General features: G+C 37.2%; 1 protein-coding gene across 1 annotated transcript in view; it reads left to right on the top strand.

Annotated features, from left to right (window-relative positions):
- The window catches only part of F13A1 (coagulation factor XIII A chain), a 157,496-nt gene that overhangs the window by 74,641 nt on the left and 60,904 nt on the right, over positions 1 to 21,951 (top strand). Inside the window, exons 7-8 of the mRNA XM_055322680.1 lie at positions 17,549 to 17,723; positions 20,707 to 20,845. Coding sequence (XP_055178655.1) covers positions 17,549 to 17,723; positions 20,707 to 20,845 — 314 coding nt within the window. The remainder of the gene's footprint in view (positions 1 to 17,548; positions 17,724 to 20,706; positions 20,846 to 21,951) is intronic.

Genomic DNA, 21,951 nt, shown 5'->3' on the forward strand with positions numbered 1-21,951 from the left:
TGCACAAAAGTAAATGAGTATAGACAGTAACTCTGGTGTGCAAACTTTCTAATAATAATAATAGTGATATAAATCTGGATGTTAAGTGAAAAATCCCCAGATAAAAATATGTATTGTCCAATGTCGATGATCTTGAATAGTTCTTTGTCATGGGGATTTTAGCAGCATCCCTGTCTTCTACCCTAGAGATGACAGTAGTACATTTTACCCACAAGTTATGATAACCAGGAATGTCATCAGATATTTCCAAATGTTCGCTGGAGATCAAAATCACCCCCAGTGAGGACCACACACTAAACCCCTTTGTGGTTCAGTTTCCTAGCTATGCAATGGACATAATCCTCTCTTCTCACCTGCATAGAGGATTTGTCTTCTTACCTTTTCCAAAACCTCTGGTTTTTATTCCTCTACCGATGCAAAAGTGGAGGGGGCATCATATGGGAAGAGCCCTGGCCCATGTCAGATCAGATCCCTCAGCTCTGACTCTACCACTAACTCACTGTGTGACTCAGGACAAATCACTCAACCTCTCCAGGCCTCACTTCATCTTTAAAACAAAATTTTGTCTCTCTGCTCAAACCACATTTGTTATTCCCAGTGGTAGCACATATATCCTTTTATTCTTCAAGCCAATGTTCTTCTTTCTTTTGTTTTTTTTTTCTTTATAAATTCAGTATCTTATTTTGTTCTTATTTTGAGTTGCTGTTACTTCACTTTGATGTGAAAACCAGAAAAGTTTATGACAATCTGGACAGCCTTGGGCTATTGGATTTTCCCAAGAGAAAGAAAGTCTAAAAATCCTGTAATCTCATCATCGGGGGATTGGGTCTGAGATATTATAACCTTACATAAGCTAACCTTTATTTAGGCTCTTCAGAATTCTGAGTGGTGCATTTTCCTAAAGCCACACTGCAGACAGATTTAAGAGAGAAAAATTTTAAATAGAGGAAATTAGAAAAAAGAAGAAACTTGTGCAAAGTTATACCTTCTCCTTTAAATTACATTGCTTGATTGTTGTTTTGTTTCTACCTCATATCTGATATGACAGTCCCCACCAGGACAATTGCCAGGAAATGTGCCAGGAAAATTGTAGAAGGATACTTTGTGCTGTCTGAAAATCTATTTTGTTCACAGGGCATTAATAAAGCATTCCATTGCTGGCTCCAAATTACTGTGAAGAAACCAAGCATTGACTCGGAGCCTCTGTCAGACTATCTGAACAGTTGTGCTATGCCATCTGTGACAAAAACAACACAGTCCTGGGAAAGGGGAAAGGCAATGACAGTATAGTCTGACATTACTGCTGGGTGGTTACCTGTCCCGTGACTGATTGGATCTGGCAGCAAGAGTGGGCAGAGAGGTTCTCCAGGGAGACACACTGCTGCTTCAGTGGTCACTGTTGTGGGTACCACCTGCTTTTTCACTGTGAAATCCTTAATATCTCACCTCCGTTCAGGTTCCCTCCTTTGGGTTGAGACTTGATCAACAGAAAGTCTATGTTGAAATGCACACAGAACCAGTACATAAAATCTGCCAAGACTCTCCAGGGGTCTTCTAGGTGAAGAAGCCCTTGAGAATGATGTCACTTGAGGTCACGTAGCAAATAAATGACTGATCTGGAAAAGATAGTGTTCTTACTGTCAGATCATATTACCTTAGAAGGCCACTACCAACACATCAGTACTAATAATACAATTACTACATCGAGTTAAGTAGTTGTCTTTTATTTTTTTAAGTAGTTGTCTTTTAGAGAAAAAAAAAACCCCAAGGGAATGGCATTCAGAATAGGTGAATTTTGAAATAGTGAATAAGTGATAAAAGGTATAAATCAGAGAATTATTTTTTTAAAGATTTTATTTACTTATTCATGAGAGACACAGAGAAAGAGGCAGAGAGAGAGAGGCAGAGACAGAAGAAGCAGAGAAACAGGTTCCATGCAAGTAGCCTGATATGGGACTCAATCCCAGGGCTCCATGATCACACCCGGAGTCAAAGGCAGACGCTCAACCACTGAGCCACCCAAGCATCCTTAAATCAGAGAATTCTAAATAGTTAGAGACATTGAGTGTCTCAGGAAAGAGTTCCCAAAGAGGATGAAGCATCAAATATGGTTTGATGGTGGTATTGGTGGTTGGCAGTGGTGCCAATGATGGTGTTGGTGATGATTACAATCATAGGGATAATTGTGATGGTGGTGATGGTGGTAGCAATTGATGTGATGATGCCAATGGTAGCAAAATACTCAATATTAACTCATCATTCAAAAGGTATTTGTTGAGAATCTACCAGTCTAGATATTTGGGTACATTTGTAGACCTTATAGTCTAAAGAGCTTATAGTCTAATAGAAAAGACAGGCTGATGAGTAGAATATGTCAACACAGCATGACATATTCTCTGATGAAATAAGCATAGAGTTGTGTGGGAAACCAAATCTCTCAAGCTTTGCATGTCTTCCCAGGACTAAACACTGACCTAACAAGAGTTGGGATATTGGACAAAAAGTAGAAGAATGACTGATAAGGGCCCATAGCAATAATGAATTATGCTATTGTTCATGGGAACCCCTCTCTGTGGTGGAAATTATACCCAAAGAACCAGTCACCAAAAACACTGCAGGAAAATGTAGCTGGGGGTAATTTGCCCCTCAAAGGGCTTAATTCAATAATAATATTAATAACATTAATATTAATAATATAACATTATTGAGAAATTTTGGAAGGAAAGAGAGGAGAAACAATGTCAATACAGTTTCATATTTTAAAATTCCAGTCTTTATACTATTGCCAGCCTGGACTTTCCTGCTTCCCTTGAGATATGCACATTTATTTTTAACCCTGGTCTTTTGCTAATATCGAACCACAGTGCCATCATTAATCCCCATTAATACCTTGTTCTGACTGTGCCTTTTGGGAACTAACTCAAGATTGAAGTTTTTTTAGCCAATCGATGTTTGGTGTACTTTTTAGTGTTATTAAAAAAATCTTGGACTCCAGCTAGTAAATCAAACTGACCACAACTAGAGTTAGGTCCTGGAGTTTCTTAAGGACCAATACAAGACGAATGACTACAGACTTTGCAGACAAGATGGACTCTGGGGCTTCTGATCCCCCAGCATACATGACTATGGATAAACTGAAAATAGAACTATTTTTTACCTTACCCATTTTGCTTCCACTTCTCTTTGTCCTAGTATTTGGACAGGCTTTTTTTCTTTCCATACTTAAAAAAAAAAACAGTACTGACATCACTCCTGTGATATCTTGCCAAGCAGTTCCAAAAGAGGCTTACTACAAAACCACGTTTTTATTTTTCTCCAGTTGCTGACTTTGGCATCTTACTGGAAGCTTCAAGTCAAGCAAACCTCTTCAAGCAACCAACTAGTACAACTACTCAGATTGCATTTAAAAATTCACTTGGGTTAGACATTCTAACCCTCTGTCATCCCAAATCTACTGTGAAGTCAGAGATAACAAGATAAAGTCTATTCCCTAATTATACAGACCAGCCACAGCATAATTCCCTAACAGTTTTATTTTTAAAGAAATAAAATAAAAGTTTAAAAAGCACCATCTAGTTGAGCCTTTGCTGATAGCAACTAAAAACACCTTGGTTCGCATGTACTAAGGACCCAGGTGCTTAATGGCCATTGTCCCCAATCATGCCACCACTGAGGAGCTTTTTCACCTTTCCCCAGAGGCACCTTAATTTTGGAAACTTTTCATCTATCAAAAAAGCATGACTATGTAATAATAATTTGTTTCCCCATTCTTGTGTCAAAGATTTATATAATTTATATAATTGTCAATCAGAACTTCTATTGGTGGCTGTAGTCCCTTCTGATCACTACCACCAGACAATCCATGAGAGCACACTGAATGTGATTTGGTGCCACCTTTGTAAAGGTAAAGATACCACTTCCTTTTGATGTTTTGGAAGAGTGACAAGGGCACACATACCTGCATTACTAACTTTACTGAAGCCTAGGAGTTAAAATTTTCTAGGCTGGTGACCATTGCCAGAGGTAGGCTTTGTAATGGATTGGAGTTCTCATCCGGAGTTTCTGGGTTGACAATTTGTTTGGATTTCATATTTTAATTTTTTTCCCTATACTTCAGGCCCAGGATAGCAGAAAAAGAACCCTCTGCTACTCTTTATAACTTCTCCATAGTGACACACCTCGATCAATGGTGGCAATTCTGGAGAATTTACAGATTAGGATTAATGAAAAATGCTATTGTAGTCCAACAGCATAAAATACTAAAATACCTATTCTAAATTAAACCCTTAAAATCGGAGTCAAGTTAATGGAATCAAGTTAAAATTGGAGTCAAGAAATGCCTCCTAAGCATGAGATTTCTACAGTTCAGAAATGACCGAGGCTATCAAACTCTGATCTTAAATTACTTAACATACTATCACCTTATTCACTAGGGATTTTCATTTTTTGCTTTTTGAAGGATTTTTTTACAGTTAATGAATACATTGGAAGTGGATGGGTAAATAGAATTTACCCAGCAACAATGCTTTCAGAGTCACTACTGAGAAAATATATTTATTCCATAAACAACATGCAAATGAAGAGATTGGCTCTCAGGAAGTTAAGTCACTTGCCCAAGGTCACTGGTAGAACTGGAAATGGATCTCAGGTTGCTTGACCTCAGATTCCCCTACACAATTGTTATATTTCCCTGAATTTGTCCTCTTTCCGTATCACATGAGTTCCTTTTACAAGCCTTGTCTGATTCAATCCTTCTCTTTGAGGCCTGGGGGTCATGGGGAAAGGACAATGAACTGACATCATTTTTTTTCTCTTATGGTAAAAGTCAGCAAGGTAATGAAGTTTCCAATTGTGGGCAAACAGCTTGATTTCTCAATTATTAAGGTTGCTTTTCTTATGCCTGTTCTTCCCATATTTTTGGAGAAAAACAGACGTTTATTACCAACCATCTCTCGAATGTGATAATCGTAGTCAATCTAAAAGTCTGCTCTGCTTGAATTGCTTTCCTGGAATGAGGTTTCAATGCTGCACCTATTTTATAATCACATAGGCTATTTCTGAAACATGAGGATGCTTTTCAGCACTCTCCCCACTACCACAAAGCTGTACAATCCAGGCTGCCCTGGTCTCCTGGGACAGCCACCCCCAGGGCTGATGGATACAATGCAGCAAAGTCTTTAGGATCCACAACACAGTGTTATGCACTTTGGGTTCCCTCCACACTATTTCCTTCCCCTCCTCCTCCTGACAGCTTTCTCTTTTCCTTTTCCTACCCTGCCTTTTTGCCCTTCTTGTCCATCTATTACTTTCATTCAGGTATTTTTGGATGCCTGTCTGTACCAGCCCTACAGCATGTAGTATAGCAATGAAAAAAGCAGACACTCAAATAGCTTAAAATCACAGTCTCTCTCCCTCTCTTTCTCTCTCTCTCTCTCTCTCCCTCTCTTGCTCTCTCTATGTTTGGTTCTTTCTCTCATGATTATCAATTAGTAAAATATGTTTTAGCCAAATAAGAATCCTCAGTTACTAAGGGAACAAAGTTAATAATCTCTAGTTGTAATGGTTTTCATGAAAAATGAATCTAATTACCCACCCCTGTCAGAGCTTGTGTGGAGTACCTATACCAGAGGCCATTTGCATAACAGTGGTTTTATGCTTTACCATATAGGTTAGGGTTGATTCCATGGGTTTTTTTCTTTCCTGAGGTAAAATTTACATATAGTGAAATGTATGGGTATTAACTGCAAATTTCAGTGAGTTTTGATTGAGGTAATCACTATCACAAAAATACAGACATGATCTTCAGCCCAGAAATTTCCCTTGTGCTTTCTTCTAGTTAATCCACACCCCACAGGCAATTGCTATTCTGATTTCTTGCAACAGATTAGATTTGCCTGTTCTTAAACTTCGCATAAATGGATTCATACAGTATGTACCTTTTGGAGCTGGCTTATTTTACTCAATCAGTTGTTGCATGTGTCTTTAATGTGTTCCTTTTTATTACTAAGTGGCATTTCATTGTATTCTTTTTTTATTTCATTGTATTCTATATCATAATTTGCCTATCCATTCACCTGTTGATGGCCGTTTGAGATATTTCCAATTTGGGGCTATTATGAATAAAGCTGCTATGAACATTCTTGTACAAGTCTTACACATATGTTTTTGTTTCTCTGGGGCAAGTAGCTCAAGGTGGCATGTTTAGGTCATAGGGTCCATACATGTTTAATGTTATAAGAACCTGCCAGTTCTCCAAAGTGGACCACTTACATTCCTGACAGAAATACGTGAGACCTCCAGTTTTCCACAGCTTCACCTTTTCTTGGTGTTTCAGCTTTCTTAATTTTAACCATTCTAGCAGTTATATAGTGGTATCTCTTTGGGGTTTTAATTTTTATTTCTCTGATGACTAGTGATATTGAGCACCTTTCCATGCATTTATTGCCATTCATATGTCTTTTTCAGTGTGATATCTTTTTAAGTCTTTGCACAATTTCTTTTTTTAAAAAGACTTTATTTATTAATGAGAAACCCAGAGAGAGAGGCAGAGACACAGGCAGAGGGAGAAGCAGGCTCCCTATGGGGAGCCCAATGCAGGACTCCATCCTAGGATCCCCAGGATCACACCCTGGGCCAAAGGCAGACACTCAACCACTGAGCCATACAGACGCCCCTTTGCCTAATTTCTTATTAGATGGTTTGTCTTTTTATTATTGAGTTGTAGCTGCTCTGTATACTCTGAATATATGTGCTTCGTCAGATGTGTATAGAAGATATTTTCCCCCAGAATATCACTTGCCAATAAATTTTCTTACTAGTATATTTAAGGAACAGGAGTTTTAAGATTTCATGAAATTCAATTTTTAAACTTTTTTTAAAGAATACACCCTAGGAAATAATGTTATTTCCATAAGGTCATGAAGATATTCTCCTATGATTTGGGGGGAGCTTAACAATTTTAGCTTTTACATTTAGGTCTATGATCCATATTGAGTGCCATTCTGTGTGGTGTGAGGTAGGGGGTCAAGGTTTAATTTTTTTTCCTGGTTTATCTATTTATTCAAGTAATATTTGTTGAAAAGACTGTTGGGAAAACTTTAATTTGTCACAGACTTTCATTTGTTAAAAAGACTATCTTTTCCCCCACTGAACTGCTTTGGTAATGGTTGAAAATCAAATAACTATATAAATGTGGATCCATTTCAAGACAGTATTCTTCCATTGGTCTATTTGTCTGTCCTTATATACCATACTATCTCAATTATTGTAGTGTTACAGTAAATCTTCAAATTAGGCAGTCCTCCAACTTTGTTCTTTTTACTATGTTGTTTGGTTATTCTCCTCCATTTCAACAAAATATCTGTTACATTCTGATTAACTCATTTGCCTTGATCTAAGAAATATTGAAAAGTGACTTGCACACACTTTCCACTGACACCATATTTATTCATTCAGCAAAACTTTTTTTAAAAAGATTTTATTTATTTATTCATGAGAGACACCGAGAAAGGCAGAGACACAGGCAGAGGGAGAAGCAGACTCCCTCTGGGGAGCCCACTACAGGACTAAATTCCAGGACCCCAGGATCACACCATGAGCTGAAGGCAGATGCTCAACCACTGAGCCATCCAGGTGTCCCCATTTAGCAGTACTTATTGATTATTCACACTGTGCTGGTACTGAGGATACATAATCAAATAGCATTGTATCTTCCTTTCTACAATGAAAGTAAACATAATCAACCAATGACACAAGGCAATATGATAAATAGAAGAGCATTACAAAGCAAAGAATACTATGTGAGCACAGAGAAAGGACAACCAAATCAAAGTGATAGATACAAATTTCTAGAATGAAGCCAGCTGAGTTGCAAAAAATTAGTAGGCATGCACCGAGTAAAGAAAGCGTTTGAGTATGGAAGGACATTCCAGGAAGAGAGAATGACATTTCTAATAGCACCAAGGCAGAAAAAAACTTGTTAAGCCCACCACTGTGAAAATCCAAGATGATAATAGATGGCTTTCTTACTCTTTGGAACAAAATCCTAGCTATTAGAGGTGTTATAAAAGCTCCAAAGGGATCAAAGTTGAGGATCCAAGCAAAGGAGGAAATAGGGTTCTTGCTACTTTATTTCTTTCTTTCGTGTATTTGCTCTTCTCCCTCATACTTGCCACCTAACTTGACAAATGATAGGGAAGACACAAGAAACAGATCTCTACATTCCTAGATCAATGAATTTTCAAATTTTACTTTTTGGAACCACTTTTTTCAAGCAAGTATCACTTGAATCCGAACGAAAGAGAGAAAGAAAGAAAAAAAGAAAGAAAGAAGAAAGAAAGAGAAAGAAAGAAAGAAAGAAAGAAAGAAGAAAGAAAGAAAGAAAGAAAGAAAGAAAGAAAGAAAGAAAGAAAGAAAAGCAGAGCTTTTGTCATTGAAGCTAGATGGTGCCTGAAGCTACCACCACCACCACTCAATCATCTCCAACTCCACCCCCAACACAGTGACTGCTGAGCTGCTTTCCCAAATCCCTAGAGTGTCTTGGGCACAGTTTGACTTCCACTATACCACTTCCACCAAGATTGATCACCACTACAGCCAAGATTGATCACCACTACATTGTAGCTGGGGGCTTGTGGTTCATAAAACCTGGAAAGAGTTTTACTCAAGGAGTCATTATTTTCCTTCTCAAATTTAACTCTCCATCATGGAAGCTCATTCATGTTACCCAAAATTTATATCCAGTGGTCTTCAAGAAACTGTTACAGGCAGGATTAGGTATTAAAACTGTATTCTACAAGAGTTACAGAAATCTTAGCCTTTAGGAGAACATAACTTTTAACAGTGAAATTTAACAGAATATAATAGCTTTCTTTATGACAAAGAAAAGTTATTTCATCATAACTGCATACAATGTGCACACAGTATAAGAAAAATACCTTTGCATACTTAAAAAGAAGCATGAAAACACTGTAATTATATAAAACATAAACATATATATTTCAGGAAATTGGAGCATTAAGAAATGTCACTATTTGCTGTTTTTCAAAATCAGGTGAAAATCGGTCCAATTCCCGAAGACCAAAATTGGAGAGAAGTCCAATAGTGTTTATGCTTTAAGGCCCTCCCTGTCCTTTGAATTGTACAGGAAACTAGGGCTTATTCTGATGTTGGGGTGGAGGTCTACCCAGTATGACCCCAGAACCCAGCCTTAACATCACAGGAGCTACTCTACTGGCAGTTCCACTTCAGAACCAAGCACACGCTAGTCCTCTGGCAGCCACCCCATTCAAAAGGATTCTCACTCAAAAAGCATGAGTTCTTGAATGGATTTCCCACAGTCTCCAGACCCTGATGCCTCAATTCCTGAATTATTGGCCTCAAAGAGCATTGCCTCTACCTTTCCCCATATCTGAACAAACCCAGTGTAATCACTCCTCATGGGCTTCAGCCTGGAATTCAGAGATGCACCACCCCACTGAGCACAGAAGATATTTTAACTGTTCTCTCTCCTAAGGTACATACCCAGGAAACTTCTAAACATGTATAAAATTATAAAGAAAAAAACATCATGTGTATATCCTATTTTAAGAATTGAACACAGTAACATCTTTCATATCTACTTCCAGTTTCTTCTTATGAAAGATCTTTTTAAATTTTTTGGTTAAAAAACTTTTAATGCTTGGGGCACCTGGATGGCTCAGTCAGTTAAGTGGTTGCCTTGGCCTCGGGTCAGGATCCTTGGGTTCTGGAATTGAGACCATCCAGCTCCCTGCTCAGGGAGGAGTTTGCTTCTCCTTCTCCCTCTTCTCCTCAGCCTACTCATGCTCTCCCTTTGTCTCAAATAAATAAATAAAATCTTTAAAAAAAATTATACTGCTCTCTAAAAAAGAATTTAGACAATTCAGAAAAATTTAAAGATGAAAATCTTCTAAAAATCTTTTCTTCAAAAAACCCCCAAATTGTACTACCAGGAAATAACCATTATTAATATTTGATGTACATCATTCCAACTAGATACATAGATATTTAAGTAGATAAATATTATTTTAAAATCATAAATGATATTATACTATCAATGCTAATTTAAAAAAATGTTGCACTTACTTCTTACAGCTTTAAGATGTCGTTAACATGCAATAAAATGAGCATATTAAAAGAACACATTTTTAAAAGTTTGATGCATCCATGAAATCATCACCAAAATGAAAATAATGAACGTATCTATCACTACACAGAAGTTTCCTTTTTAATTTCTCCTTTTAACAATTCTCTGCTTTGTCTACCATCCCCAGGCAATCACTGCTCTGCTTTCTATCATTACACATTGATTTATATTTTCTAGAATTTTACATAAACACATAAATTATGCAGTATGTACTCTTTTGTTTAGCTTCTTTCAGCCTTCTTTATCTTGAGTTTCATTCATGCTATTGCTTGTATTCCTTCTTATCCATGAGTAGTGTTCCATTATATAGAAGAACCACAATTTGCTTATCCACTTACTTGTTACTGGACATTTGGGCTATTTCCAGTTTTTTTCCCCTTACAAATAAAGCTAGGGTTATTCATGCAAAAGCCTTTATACAAACATAAGCTTGTATTTGTCTTAAACACCTAGAAGTGGGATGGCTGGGTCATATGATAGATGTATGTTTAATCTTTAAGAATTTTGGCAGAATTTTTAACTGCCAAAGTAATTATACCATTTTACATCACCAGCAGCAGTTGTTTGAGAGCCCCAGGTATTTGCATCTTCCCCAACACTTGATATGATCAGTCCTTTAAATTTTCGACTTTCCAATAGGTATATAATATTATCTCATTGTGGTTTCAATTTGCATTTCCGTCTGACTAATGATGTTGAGCATTTTGGGGTTGCATTGTTTGCCATCTATGTATCTCCTTTGATGTAGTATTTGTTCAAATATTTTGCCTGTAGTTTTAAATTTTGCTCATTTTCTTATTACTGAGTTTCTAGTGTTCTTTACATATTCCGAATACAGGTCATTTATCACAAATGTGATTTACAAACATTTTCCATCACTTTTGGACTTACCTTTGCATTCTCTAAATGATGTCTTTTAAAGAGTAAAAGTTCATAAGTTGATGAATGCTAATTTGTAGATATATTCTTTATAAATTATTTTTTCCTTTCTTTTTTTTGTGGTATTAAATCTAAGAGATCTTTGCCTAACCAAAGTTATAAAATGTTTTTCCTGTTTTCCTGTAGAAGTTTTATAGTTTTAGGTTTTATATTTAGGTGTATGGTCCATTTTGAGATATTTTTTATATGACATAAAGTATGAATCAAAGTTCATTTCTGCATATGACTATCCAATTGTCCCAGCATCATTTGTTGTAAAGATTATCCTTTGAAGGACACCTGGGCGGCTCAGTAGTTGAGGGTCTGCCTTTGGCTCAGGGCATGATCCTAGGATCCTGGGATCGAGTCCCACATCAGGCTCCCTGCAGGAGCCTGTTTCTCCCTCTGCCTGTGTCTCTGCCTCTCTCTGTGTGTCTCTCATGAATAAATAAATAAAACCTTTAAAAAAAGGATTATCCTTTGATCACGAAATTATCTTTATGATCTTGTCAAAAATTATATTTATAATTATATTATAACTATATTATATATTTCAGTATATATTAAACATATCCATATATTAAAATATATTTTAAAATATTATATATTAATACATAATGTATATATTAAATATATCTATATGTTAAATACATATTAACTATATTTCTGGACCCTGTTTCTGTGTTCTCTATTGTGTTCCATTGGTCTGTTTGCTTGCCTTTATGCCAAATGGTGTCATGCTATTCAATTTAAAAGCAATATGCTTAATTGTACTCAAATTATATTTAATTTTAAGTTTCATTTGATCTTATTAAATTTTGCTTTCACAGAAATAAAAAGCTGAATTGCAACAGAAGACATTGTTAAATGTCAAATAAATGTTTCTTCACTACAATAAATATTATTTCTTAACAGATCCTTCTAAGATTATTTAAAAACCATTAAAAATAAATTAATTGTATATATTTACAGTATGTTTTAATTTTAAGTGATGTCAATTAACTAGGAGAGACCAACACATTAAAACGTCAGCACTTCATTCTCCTTCTCCCTCCTAATTTTTTAAAAAATGTTATTATCATATTACCAAGTTTTAAAATTCATATTCATTCTGATACTATCATTCCCAAAGGTCTTTAAACTTCTATGAGTTTTTCTCATCACTAGATTTTTAAAAAAGATTTTATTTATTTATTCATGAGAGACACAGAGAGAGGCAGGGAGAGAAGCAGGCTCCCTACAGAGAGCTTGATGTGGGACTCGATCCCAGGACCCAGAGATCATGCCCTGAGCTGAAGGCAGGCACTCAACCACTGAGCCACCCAGGTTTCCCTTATCATTGGATCTTTTACCACAGTGTCTTTGTTCCTGGGTTCTTTGTTTGATTCAGCCCTTAATTTTATTGATATCACTTTTTGAGTAGTTTGGCTTTAATGGACACTAAATTCACTGATATTCTTTGTGTTTGAAAATGAGTGTTGGCTGCCTTTACCCTTGCAGAACCTCTTAGCTGTGCATGAGATTCTTGGGTCAACCTTACTTTCTCTCAGGACTGTGCAAATATTGATTGACTGTGTTTACCTTTGAATGGTGCTGCAGAGCAGTTTAAAGGAAGCCTTATTTCCTCCCTTGTTGCTAATTTGCATTTTCTGCCTATATGACTGAACAATTATTTCTTTATTCTTAAGTTCAATTAGTTTAATTAATTAAAGCTCTGGAGCAATGAGAATTCTGCTTCAAATCACATTAGAGCACAGACTGTTCTTTCAAAGTATAGATTCAATTTTTCCTCAATTAGGTAAAATTTTCTTATATTGTGTCATAAATGTATCTTCTGCTTCGTTTGTTATCTATTTTCTTTTAGATTTTATTTATTTAGAGAGAATGAGAGAGAGAGCATGAGTGGGGGTAGGGCAAAGGAAGAGGGAGAGAGAGAGAATCTCAAGCAGACTCCCCACTGAGCTGGGAGCCCCTACAAAGGTCTCGATCCCATGACCCTGAGATCATGACCTGAGCTGAAATGAAGAGTTGGTCATTTAACTGACTGAGCCACTCAGTCATCCCATTGTTGGGTTCTCTGTGATAAAGATACTAATTATCCATATGTTCTATTATCCTTGCTTCCATAACTATTACCTCATCTCCAAATAACTTCATCTCTTTATATTTTTCATATTATTTCATTTAACTCAAGCTTTTCTTCTATGTCATTAATTTTATTTTTTACCAGCATCTACTGTTCCTTATAGTTTATACTTTTTACTTTTGGTTCCATGATGATGTGATTTGGTTCTCAATTTGGTCCTTTAGGTCTATGATCTCCTAAGAAGTTGTGAGAACATTCCTTTATGTTCTTTAATTTTATTTTCTTCTATGTATTATTTTTTTCATATTCCGTCTCTCTCTCTTCCCTTCTCTCCCTCTCCATCTTCTTCCCTCTCTTTCTCTCCCTCCCTCTCTCCCCTCTCTGTCTATCCCTCCTCACTTCTTTTCTTTTTATTCATGTCATACTTGCATAATTCTCCTCCAAGTGTCTTATTTGCCCTAATATAGTGTAGGTGAAATCTTGACACTTCCCAATTAAAGAGTAATTTGACTTTTCCTCTGAACTACAGTTTGAGGCCAATGTTTTTCATTCCATCTACTTTTTAGTACCCTGAGAAGGTTGGAGGGGGAGGGGAGGGGAGCTGAAGAGGTGACAACGTCTGTTAGAGTATTCGGGGCTCTGCTCTTTCTTTTAAGGTTCTGCTAAATTTCTCATCTAATAATCCATCCTGCCTAATTGGAGGTGTATCTCATTTCCATTGGGTGTGGATGGTTGCACAGGTAAGTCTCAGGCTTTATGTCACCTCCCCACTCTAATCCCAGAGTGTTTACCTCTTTAGAGATGTAGATCATTCTTACCCATTTCTCCACGGCAATTGTTTCCACTGTTCTGCTCAGAAAAAAAATAATAATCAGCATTTTAATTCGACTAGTTTCTTTCCAGATTTTGAAATACAAATGAGAAGTTACAAGATTTTGTGGATTTGACAATAGGGCTTCTGAGAACTGGTGGTGAGGGTCAGGAGCTAGGCCATGTTGCCTATTTCAATCTATAATTCTCATTTTTTTACCCTGGAACCAGCTTTTGAAGTTTACTGAATTATGTTATGACACTGAGGTTGCTGATAATGACTTTTATGGGGACTAGTTCTTTACTTTTCCCATACTGTAGGTTAATTATGATAAAAAAAATGTAGTGCAGCCTTAATGTGGTTGAATACTGCTCCCTGTCCAAAGTCATAAGCAACTTTGTCTCCTAGACTATCAATGATGTGAGTCCAAGACATTTCATTCTGACATTGGTCAAACTCTTGAGTTCATGACAGTGTATTAAAGCAGCCTATTGTGGCATAAAAAAAGAATTCATGCCCTTGAAATGTCCTCCAAATATATCTAGTTGTCTAGTGAGGGCGATACTACTTTAACCCTTTATATATGTCACTAAAGACTTACTTCTTTCTGTGTCTGGACCCCTCAGAAATCAATATTCTAATTAGAAAACAGTAGCTAATCCAACCAAATGCTAATAAATGAGAGTTGTGATTTATCTAGCAATAGGGAAACAGCTCAGCATTAACAATTAAAAGGTCTGTAGAGGAGAGAGGGTTTTTTTTGTTTTGTTTTGTTTTGTTTTTTATTTTTCCCCTTAGCTGATTGAGGTCAGCCAGATGCTATTAATAGTCCTCTAGTTAATGGCTATCTGTTTGAGAATTGTCATTAACTCCATACTTTAGGAACTTTTACCTCTGAAATTCATAGGCTTTATTCTATTTTCCAATGAGAAGGATAAGGAAATGGTGTTGTGAGTTCAACTTGAATCTACCTATCCACAAAGACCAAATCACATCATAACCTACCAAGGCACTCTTCAGACTTCATTATAACAAATGCAGAATTTAAAATAACCAATGCAACTGTAAGAAGTATTAGTGAAAAGTATAGAGCCAAAATGGTTGACTAAATCCTGTTGCACTCCAGTCATTTCATAGAGTTATACCATAAAGTTGAAGTTTACATCAAAGGCATGAGTTTGCAATTAGCTGAACAAGGCCCTTCAGAAATCTCCAAAGAATTACTTTTTCTACATTAAACAAATCAACTGAGTAGTTACCTTTACTTTAGCCTGAATGGTCAGAATCAAGAGGGGAGGGATAGTATGTCTAAATCAAATTGAATGGTGATTTAAAGAACATTTTCCAGAAGGACCCTCTTTGGAAAATGCAACTCAGTACTAGTGCATATTTCAGTGGAGAGTTTGTCATTCTCAGTAGAAGGTGTTTGCACATTTTAAGCGTTTTCTTTTGATATTCTCTATTTCATCCAATATGGTCTACTTACATGATATCCTAGCAAGTCCCTGAACCTGCCATATTGTTTCATTACACCAAGCATTTGTTCAAACTGTTTCTACTATGTGGATGGCCTTGTCTGGCCCTCAACTGCTCAAGACCTAGCTTTCATGTAATTTCCTCTATTCAGCCTACTGCCATCACTGCGCTCCAACCTGATGAAACTGATAACCACTTCCTTTGGGCTTCCATCTTACCTGTACATCCTTCTGTCTTAACATTAGTAAACATTTACTTCCACTTGATTGGTTTCCTGTTCATATATCCCCAGGAAGAAAGTCTAATATCTATTCAGATAAACAATACCTATATGTTTGCTGAATATACAAGTGATTATTTAACCACTATTGAACATCTGCTCTTTGCCCATACTTGCTAGAAGTAAAAAAGACATAGATTTTTAAAAAATCTCTATTCTCAGTGAGTTCATGACCCAGTGGAAAAGAATAGACTTCCATACAACTAAACTCAGCAAGCCTAAGATTGAGGTCTGGGCAAGTGTTTAGACTGAGCTGTTAATTTGCAAGGCAGTGAACACATAACGCTCCCATATTGTAATATATCTTCTATGGTTTTCATAATCCAAACACACCTGCTTCAATCATATGTTTCACTAATGTCTTCTTGGCATAGACTAAACCTATGCCTCTCAAATTAACATGCACAGAAAACATCCCATGATTTTATTAAAATGCAGACTAAATCTGATTAGACTAACTCTGATTCAGGTCTCTGGCAAGGACTGAGATTCTGCATTTCTGACAAGTTCCCAGGGGTTGCCACTATTGCTGGTCCATAGACCATGCTTTGAGGATCAGAACTCTAAACATGACAAGTCATGTCAGTATATACACATTGTTGAAGTGGCACCAGTTTTGGAAAAGCTCCCGCTGCTCCTTTCCTAGATAATCTTCTAAGTATAATTAAACATGATGAAAGTTACACCAAGAGAGGTAAGACTCAGTAGTGCTTCCTCCAAAACTGATGACTTGAAATGCTTACTTCTTAGCCTTTTCAATGGCTATACTCAAGAGGTCTTTGCTCCTGCACTTGAGGTCTGCTGGTACCAGAAGACTGTGGTCTGAGTATGTAGCAAGATTTTCCGAAATATTCAAGATTGCCATTTTTAGGTCTACCCCATATTTACACAATAATACCCAGGCCCTTCCTGTAAGTGGAGATATCTTTTAACAAAACTACAAGACCTTATCACCTTAAACAATCATAAAGGAAATACTTTTTTAACGCAACTTGTTTAAAACAAACTTTGTAAGGTATCCATGGAAATCTAATTTCTTATTAAATCATAATGGTTCCTATGACATCTGTTTACTTTTTCAGTTTGTAAAAGAGTGTGCAATTCACCATCAAGTCAAAATTCACGGGGAGCCCTGGTGGCTCAGCAGTTTAGTGCTGCCTTCAACCCAGGGCATGATCCTGGAGACCCGGGATGGAGTTCCATGTGGGGCTCCCTGCATGGAGCCTGCTTCTCCCTCTGCCTGTGTCTCTGCCTCGCTCTCTCTATGTCTATCATGAATAAATAAATAAAATATTTTTTAAAAAAAATCCTTTAAAAAAAAAGTCAAAATTCACTAGACCATGAGACTTTGGACTCCCCCATTCTACCTATACATCTTTTTTCATGTGTCAGTTTTGAACTATCCTTCCACAAAAGCAAGATCCCTATTTGATCCCTACTTGGGCTGTCCTCTTTCACAAGTGCTCTTTCTCTTTCGCTCACTACTCCAACCAGACCAAGGGTCCCTTGCATATCTTTCCCTAACTATGTAGAGAAGACATTACAACTCCTCTTGGCAGCTATCCAACACTACCTTAACTACAATAATATGTTATTTGAGAGGAAATCTTGGTTATTTAGTTTTCTCTTGCACAGGTAGTTATTGTGTCACTTTCCCTGACAACACACCAGTGAATAGAACAGTAGTAGAATTGTTTTTATCATGTAGGACATTTGGAAGGCACCGGATGCCTTAGCTTGCTTGATGTCAAAGTAGGAGTGAACTCTTCTAAGTGTTCTTTGTTCCTTCTTACCACTCATGGTCTCATTTAGGTTAATGCCAAAGACGATGAAGGTGTCCTTGTTGGATCCTGGGACAATATCTATGCATATGGTGTCCCCCCATCAGCCTGGACTGGAAGCGTTGACATTCTGTTGGAATACCAGAGTACTAAGAGTCCAGTTCGGTATGGTCAGTGCTGGGTTTTTGCTGGTGTCTTTAACACATGTAAGTAGCCAATTGAGTCACTTTTTTTTTAATGTAAAGGGAATTTTACTTCAAGACATTTTATCTATAAACTGTCAAAGAGACCTAGCAACCCCTGTTAGCTCTCTAGAATTTATAGATGGCTATTCTGGGATGTAGTCAATGCATAATTAAATTGTACTGGGCCAAATATGCTCATAGTTTCTCTTTGACTGCAGAATCATTATAGAAAGAATGATGGACTACTTCCTACATAATCCATCATTCAACACCCAGAGAAATGGGGGTCCCACGGGCCAAGAAATGATGTGAGGGAAAGGATACGCCATTTTCTTTTCAGTAATCCATCCACATTTTAAAAAGATTAAGTTAACAAATTTTAAAATAATAAAAGATACATGCTGCTTATTTGTAATTGAAGTGTTATAAATATGTTTATTAGCTTATTGTTTACCACTGAGTTTTATAAATATATGCACTTAATTTTTACCCTAGCTGTGGGAGGTATTGTGACAGGTGGTTTCATCTCCATTTTTACATGGGAATCTCAATGCCTCTGAGCAATTAGATATCAGAACTTAATGAACAATCTTTACTCCCCACTTTCCCTTCTGGTTTTTAATCTACGCAACATCTAATCTATAGAGGAAAACATATGGGAGCAGAATTATTCTCTTTAGCTTCATGCATCATTTTTTGAAATGCCATTTGCCAGGCTAGGCCTAGACAATGTTATTGTTAATTCAGTGAATATTTTTAAAAATACATTTATTTCAGTATGTCTTCATCATTGGTAATGATTTTCATTCAGTTGCCATTTCTACAGCCTTGGAAAAAACATTAAGCTCAAGTTGAAGTGTCCTTTCTGCTTGCTCTTTAATAAAAAATGTTTTACCTAGTTAGCATTTTTCTTTTAATCAGAAAATCAAGGAGGGGTTGGAGGCTAGAAGCCAGGATGAGGTCATTTTTTATAAATGATCATGAAACCTCTCAGTTTTAGCTCAAAGTGTGATAGTCCAAGATTAGTCAGTGATCCAAGTGGGAAGAAATTGTAGGTCTTGTATTGTGCTTTTTGTTTTTCTGTGGTGTTAAACTGAGTAAGACTATTTTCTTAGCCATTTGGGTACCCAAAGGCAAAGGAATATATTTCTTGAGAGTAGTAAAGGCCAGTATATCAGTTTACTAGAGTGCCGGTCTCTGAGGTCCTAGATAGAAGCTGAACTTCTTGATGGGCTAACGATTAGAGGTAGCTCCCCCTCCCTCAAAGTTCCCAAACCCAGACTATATAGAGGATGCTCAATAGGAGCAGCCACTCTTAGGAAATACTTCCAGGAAAACAGAAAAGATCCTCTGCCTTGTGTTTTCCTGCTGCCTACAATTTCAAGACCCCAGTGTAATTCTTTAGGGCTTAGAACCAGATAAAATAGTGAACACTTTCCATCTATTTATGCTTTTTGTATGAAAGTGTCATTAGATCTGTTCTTGAAAACAGACTTCGGTGGTAAGCTAAGAAAAGACAGAAACACAATGTGAAGGAAATCATGGTAAGAATAAACCCTAAGAGAGAAGTTGGAAGGAAGGAGGCACCGGTGGCCCAGTGTCAGGCTTCATCTGTCTTAAAATTATGAGTTGGGCAAAGTCTGGAATGAGTCTCATTCTGTGAATTAGTGATAAGCCAGAAATCGAGCTAGAGTGCCAATCATCTTACTGGTAAAGCTGTGACTTGAATGGTCTGTGAATCAATATAAGAAGAGGGAAGTAGGAAGGAGGTGGTGGCTGCCATCATTTTTGTTCGGGGTATTAAGATTAAATCAGTTAGTGAGGACACTTGAATGCTACCAGACTTGAGTTTGGACTTCCAAGGTTGTTCTATTGAAGGAAGTGGATTGCTTTTGGTTAAAAATGCTAAACTACTCTGAGAAAAAAAGGCAAGCCAAGCCATTAATCTTAAAATTGTCAGCTGAATTATTTTCAATGAGCCCTGATGTCTGGCATCCTGGGAGCCAGAGAGGGCATTTGGATTGAGTTTAATCAATAGGTACATATGGCAAGAGATGCATCCAGGTAATTTATTATCTAGCAATTAAAATGAATCTGTAGTGTCACCCTCCACCAAGTGTCACGAGAGCAAATTCCAGCCAGGAGAGCAAACTCCACTGAGGACCTCTGTTGTAACTTCCTATTAGCTGAGATTTTTTTTCCAGTTAATTTTTTTTTATTAGAGGTAGAATTTAGTGAATCAGCAGTTGCATAAAACATCCAGTGCTCATTATGTCAACTGCCCTCCTTAATGCCCATCACCCAATTTTTCTTTCCCCGTACCCCTTTCCCCTCCAGCAAACTTCAGTTTATTTCCTAGAGTCCAGCGTCTCTTATGAATTGCCTCTCTCTCAATTTTCATCTTATTTTTCCTTCCCTTCCCCGATGTTCATCTGTTTCATTTCTTAAATTCCACATAGGAGTGAAATCATATGGTATTTGTCTTTCTTCAGGGTGCCTGGTCTGACTACAGCTCAGGTCATGATCTCAGGGTCATGAGATTAAGTCCCACAACAGGCCCCACTCAGTGGAGAGGCTGCTTGTCCTTCTTCCACCTTTGCTCCTCCTCCTGCTTGTGCTCTCTCTGTCTCTCCAATAAATAAATAAAATCTAGCGGAGTTCTTTAAAAATTTTATTTTCAGGAACATAGTCCCATTAGATGGACTAAAACAATACTATATTAATGATTGTATGATTAGCAACTAAACAATTAGAACCTCATTATTGGGATTTTATTCCTTTTATTCCATTTATTCTGAATGATCACACAGCAAAGTTTCTTCTCTCCATAGTCCTGAACTTTGACAATAGTCCCCCTTCTTCGGTATGGGACATTTGAGAATAACATGTACAAAGGGGCTTTTCTTATTGTTCAAGAAGGAAGCCCCTTATGAGAAGGAATTGTTCACTATGTATTTATTAAATTTTGGTGATGGGCTTAGTTATGGTCTGTCCTTTCCTGCAGTTTTGCGATGCCTTGGGATACCAGCAAGAGTCATTACCAATTACTTCTCAGCCCATGACAATGATGCCAACTTGCAAATGGACATCTTCCTGGAAGAAGATGGGAACGTGAACTCCAAACTCACCAAGGATTCAGTGTGGTGAGTTTGATTTACAAGGGCACTTGCTGATATCAAATTAAAGTGACATTACACATTTACCACAAGACAGACTGGGTCTAATGTTTCTTTCCCTTCTATTTTAAGGACTATTCAATACCATAGGCAGAAATGTCTGATTGGGAAAGATTGTTTTTAGCGAATGAATGAGAAATGTTACTGAACTGGCAGTTTGCGTTTCTAGTAATGAAGATCGATCATTGCATTACAACAGCAGCCACCAAAAAGGTCATAGTTTTAGCTATGCCTTTAGGCTAGAGCCCGTACTAGTTCCTCTCTACTTAGTATAAGAATATTATTGGTGAATGGCAGAGATAGGGGAGCCGAGCATTCTCTATGTCAAGACTATAGGAGTAATATAGCTAGCATTTATTAAGCACTTACTGTGTACCAGTGTCTGTGTGTAAATGATCACATCTTATTCTTTTAACAGCTGTATCATGTGGGTGCTTATTAGTATCTCTGCTTACAGAGGAGGAAACTGAAGCCCAGAGGGTTTTAAAGTAATTTGCTCAAGGTCAGATATCTGATAAGCTGAGAATAAAATCAAAGTGATTCTGACCCTTAACCACATTATTTTTTGCCTTGCAGTATGGGATTGCTCTTTTTTTTCTTTTTAAGATTTACTTATTTATATTTGAGAGAGAGCATTCAACTGAGGGAAGAGGCAGAGAGAGAGAAAATCTCAAGCAGACTCCCCGCTAAGCGTAGAGCCTGACCTGGGGCTCGATCTCACAACCCCCAAGGTCACGACCTGAACCAAAAATCAAGAGTCAGATGCTCAACCAACTGACCCACCAAGCCACCCTTGAGATTGCTCTTTGAATATAAAGATGTGGTTCTCTGTGATTTGTGACACCATCTTTTAAACAGGGATAGCAATGGGAATAAAGTTGAAATTGTCACTAATACCAACCACATAGTTCTTATACTGCCCTGAGCAGCTGCATCACAAGCTGTCTATGTGGAGTTTAAGATCCCAAAGAAATTTCCTTTGTCCATGGGACCCACTCAGTCCAGAACAATATTCTAAAAATCCAAAGGTAAAGGTTATTTATGAAGGTAGGTATGGGGGGAAATTGCCACAC

The sequence above is a fragment of the Nyctereutes procyonoides genome, unplaced genomic scaffold, assembly GCF_905146905.1.
Source record: "Nyctereutes procyonoides isolate TBG_1078 unplaced genomic scaffold, NYPRO_anot_genome, whole genome shotgun sequence".
Lineage (NCBI taxonomy): Eukaryota > Metazoa > Chordata > Mammalia > Carnivora > Canidae > Nyctereutes > Nyctereutes procyonoides.